Consider the following 4,702-nt stretch of genomic DNA (forward strand, 5'->3'; position numbering starts at 1 on the left):
GAGGTCGCCCCCTCTCCCTCTCTAGGCCTTGCTGGAGCTGGAGATGAACTCGGACCTCAAGGCCCAGCTGCGGGAGCTGAACATCACCGCGGCCAAGGTAAGGCCACGCGGCGTGCGTTTCCCCGGTGTCGGCCCCGGAGCAGGGGCGGGATCCCGGGGTCCTCGGAGGGCTGCACCCCAGGGCGGTGTGCGGCCGGCGGCCTGTCCCACTCCGTCTGTCCCCGCACGCGAGGGGACGTTGCGGGGCCGGCCCTGGGCGGGGCTGATCCTTGCGGGGGTGGGTTTGCGGTTCACCCCCTTGGCTCAGGTTTACCCCCGGGCTCCCTACCCGACGGCCGCGTTTCCGCTTTTACTCGCAAAGCCGTTGTCCTCGACGCGCGTGCTCCGCGTGCAGGCGATGGGGGGCTTTCGGACGCGTGTCTCGCATAGTTTCGAGTCTGCAGAGCAGAGCCAGCCCGTGGTTGTTGGAAGCAAGTTAAACGTAGTTGCCCGCCGTGGACTCACCTGTGCTGCGCTCATAGGCTGGCGGTCCCTGCACGTGTGAGGCAGGAGTGACAGCCGAGGGCTGGCGGCCATGGGACGGCTGCAAAGTGGCCGGAGAAGGGCCTCCGGAGTCAGGACTCGGGTCTGACAGTGCACGCCGCACCCGAGCGTGCATCGTGGAGGCTCTCAACTTAGACTGGATTTGTCTTTCTTTTTTTTTTTTTAATTTAAATTGTCTCCTTTTCTCCCCATTGACCTCTCTCTCCCCGGCCGCTCCCGCCCCCCCTCGTGTCTGTGTCCGTGGGTCACGCTCATGTGCATGCACAAGTCCTTTGGTGGATCTCTTACTCCCACGCCCCCTTCCCTCTGAGGTGGACGGTCTGTTGGCTGCTGCTAAGTCTCTGGGTCTATTGTGTTCGTGTTGGTCATTATGTTCCACAAACGGGTGGGATCATGTGATGTTTATCTTCCACTGGCTTATTACCCTTAGCATAATGCTCTGTGTCCGCCCATGCTGTTGCGAATGGTGAGAGTTCCTTTTTCCAGCAGCGTAGTATTCCATCGGGTAGATGGAGACCACAGTTTTTAACCCACTCCTCTGCTGATGGCACTTAGGCTGATTCCGGATTTGTCTTTTTTAGGAAATTGAAGTAGGTGGCGGTCGGAAAGCTATCATCATCTTCGTCCCAGTTCCTCAACTCAAGTCTTTCCAGAAAATCCAGGTCCGGCTGGTACGCGAGCTGGAGAAGAAGTTCAGTGGGAAGCACGTGGTCTTCATCGCTCAGGTACCTGTGTGCCCTGGAAGGTTCAGTGACGTGAACTCCGCTAAGATCACGCGTGTTTGGGCTGTGTGGGCACTTGGAGTGATCCAAGTAACCCTGTTGTGACTGTAGAGAAACTAGTGTAGGCGGCGGAGAGCCGGGGAAGGTGTGCTTGTGGCGGGTTAAAGGGGTGAAGCACACTTGCTGTTATGTTCAAATGGCGGAAACATAGTTGCTCAAAATCGACCGAAGGACTTGTGTGCATGCAGATAAGCATAACCAGTGGCCATGAGACACGGGGGGCAGGGGAGGCCAGGGGATTGTCAAGGGCGGGGGAAAAAAGGACACATATGTAATACTTTAAGCAATTTTTTAAAAAAAGGTGACCAAATGAAGGCACCTGAGCCAGGATTTTTCTGCCTGAGAACCACTTGGCTGAAGCTCACGCTGCGCAGATGAGGCAGGTGGAGGCAGGGATGCAGGGATGCTAAGGACCGGCTGTAGGGAAGGGGGTGGGAGGGTTTCTCAGGAACTTGGTGGTCGGGGTGGCTTGGCTTTCTCAGAGTTTGGGTTCTGTCCTGTGTTTGTTTTTAAAGCAGTTTGACAGTTTCTCTGACAACGTAGGGTCCTGTGGCTGCCGCTGCATGATAACTTTTTCCCTTGCAGAGGAGGATTCTGCCCAAGCCAACCCGAAAAAGCCGAACAAAGAATAAGCAGAAGCGTCCCAGGAGGTGAGTCTGGTGTCGGCCTCGCGGGGCTGTTGCCGGAAGAGCTGGGGAGTCTTCTGAAGTCACGTCACCTGGGCTTGGTAGTGAGTGACTGTTTCCTCGGTAACGGAGGTGCAGAGTGTGGTTTGGAGGAATGACAGGTGCTGCGTGGTTGAACCGTGGTCACGGCTGTCACACAAGATGGTGGTGGTGTCCTTGGCTCTTGGGCAAAGGAGGGACAGGGAAGGGACCCTCCGTTCAGGGTGCACCCCACAGCGGGGTAGCCCGGCCCTGTCGTCTTTGCTTTTTATCTTTGCTGTGAATTAAGGTAAATTCGTCTTTTCTGGTGACCATGCTCATGAGCTTGACTGCCTGGGCTCTCTGTGTGATCAGGACAGTGGACGCGCCTTTGGTCGAAGTCTCTGGTTTCACAGGCTGGAGGGTTGGCCCGCAGCCTGCTCTGCCAGATGGGCCTTCATGTGTAGTGTTTTATTCCATCCCCGCTCACAGGGTGGGGAGGAAAGGTTTGTTTAATTGTTAAAGTAAGTAGTTAAAAAAAACCTGGGGAACGAATAAAAAGTAAGTACAAAAGTCAAGGTGGGGAGACTGGCGCGGCCTGGAGAGCTGGCCCATGGCGGCTGTCACAGTGCGGGAGGCCTGGGGGGTGGTGGGACTCCAGGGTGTGGGCTGATGCACTTACTGCCCCACACCGGGTGGGTGCGGCTGGGAAGGCAGGTGTGGTTTTCTGGGGCTTGAATTATAGAGTTCGGTCCTTTGAGCTTGTCCTTGGGCAGCTTTAGTGTCCTAAGAATTCAGGAATACGCATGCTCTCCCTCCTGGGAGCCTGCCGCCTCCCCTCTCAGGTGTGCGTTTCCTGGGGTCCTGAGACCTGCCCGGGGGGGGGGGGGGCGGGGGGCAGTGGCAGCTCGTCCCGCCCCCCCCTCCCCGAAACTGTCCCCAAGGCCGCTTTTCTGGGCCAAGCCGCCCGCCTGGGCTCCCCTGTTGCTCCTCCTCAGCCTTCCTCAGCACACGCTCAGAGTAAAACGAAAAGTCCCGGATGGTTCCTGTGTCCTAGCTAGTTCACAAGAGGTCAGATGGAGGAGGTCACCCAGAGCATTTCCTTGTTGATCGTGACGCCTAGTGGTTTGTGAGCTCAGCTCTGAGCACGAAACAGCCCTTGGCTTGGCGCCCCGCTGGGGACCGGGCTCCGGACCTGCCACCTTCGCGCTCGTCTTCGCAGACCTGCGGTCCCAGGGCCTCGGGCGGCCACTGTCCTCCTGACAGACCCAGTTCTCGGGCTCCGCGGGGCCCTGCCTTCAGAGGCGCCTCCTGCTTCAGGGGCCGTCTTCCTCTTACAGAGTCAGTGTGAGCGTTACATGTTGTTTGGCTTTTAATCTGTAGCGAAGTCTCACACATTTCTCGCTGATGCAGCTCAGTCTGGTGGGTGGTTATCAAAGGTGTGTTGCTGTGGCCGCCCCTTTGAAGAGAAATTAGACAGCGTAGGGTCTGAGATGCCTTTTTAAAAACGTTTGTTGATTTTAGAGAGAGAGACACTGATTTCTTGCGCTTATTCGTGCATTCAGTGGTTGATTCGCATGTGCCGTGACCGCGATGGAACCCCATGGTGTATGGGGGCGATGCTCCCACTGGCACCGGCGGGGTTTGATTCCACCTGATTTGTCTGAAAGGGGATAATGACAGATTTCCATGTTTGAGCGCCTGCCCCGCTCTGTGAGAACAATGTCCTCTAAGGGGCAGCGGTGGTTAGTGAAGCCGACTGTCTTGTCTGTCCCTGAAGGTGATGGAGGCCATGGAGGGTGCTCTGTGGCCGTGTCACAGTGAGACCCTGGCAGTCACTGGGAGCCACTGGAAAGCCTTCCCAACGTGTGGGGCCTCCAGGCGGGCGCTGGGTTGGTGCCGTACGCACCGGGCTGATCTGGGGACAGGGCCCTAGACACCCCCCGGGGCACAGGTGCTCTGTCAGCCGGAGGAGAAATGTCCGTCCCACCACCTGGGCTGCCTGGTGGTGCCTCCAAGGGTGGGAGTCATTGACCTTCTGTTGTCAGCAGCCCATGGGCTGCGAAGGTGACGCGATGTCAGGGGCAGCAGGGTCCATGGCGGTTTGGGGGGAGGGCTGACGGGTTGGAAGTTGGGGGCCCACAGGGGCCGCTGTCCTAGAGCTGGTAGAAGTCTCTGGGGTGGGATGTTACCTCGAGTGATTGTTGAGAACGAGGGTTAGGGTGGTGAGAGGCCGCAAGGCCTTTGGTGGATAAACGTGATCACATGGGCATGACAGCTGAGGAAGCCTACGAGTGGACGTGTGCCTACGATGGGTGTGAGTCCTCGCCCCTTCCCTGGAGGTCCACTGGCTGAGGCTTGGTGAGCCAGGTGGCATCTCACACCGACCTGGCAAATGAAACAGTAGGTGGTTGGCACCCTCCTGGTTTGGCTGCGGCCCTGGTCACTGTATTCAGTGTCGGGAGCATGTGGAAACGGGTGCAGGTGTGGTTTGGGGACCTGGCACCTGCCCTTCAGGCTGTGTGTGCAGAGGTGCCCTCGGCCTAGCGGAGCACCGCCGCCCCTGGACCCTCACTGCCCTTGTCCTTTAGCCGCACGCTGACCGCTGTGCACGACGCTATCCTGGAGGACCTGGTCTTCCCGAGCGAGATCGTGGGCAAGAGGATCCGCGTGAAGCTGGACGGCAGCCGGCTCATCAAGGTGCATCTGGACAAAGCGCAGCAGAACAACGTC

At 58.3% G+C, this 4,702-nt stretch overlaps 1 protein-coding gene across 1 annotated transcript; it reads left to right on the forward strand.

Annotated features, from left to right (window-relative positions):
• Positions 1-6: 6 nt before the first annotated feature.
• On the forward strand, positions 7-4,702 carry RPS7 (ribosomal protein S7; the record flags this gene model as incomplete). Its single annotated transcript, XM_015561794.1, has 5 exons — positions 7-97; positions 974-1,009; positions 1,125-1,268; positions 1,911-1,975; positions 4,561-4,702. Coding segments are annotated over exons 1-5 (441 nt in total), but the record flags the coding sequence as incomplete, so codon positions are not given.

This window comes from Myotis davidii, unplaced genomic scaffold (assembly GCF_000327345.1).
Source record: "Myotis davidii unplaced genomic scaffold, ASM32734v1 scaffold1395, whole genome shotgun sequence".
NCBI classification, from domain to species: Eukaryota; Metazoa; Chordata; class Mammalia; order Chiroptera; family Vespertilionidae; genus Myotis; species Myotis davidii.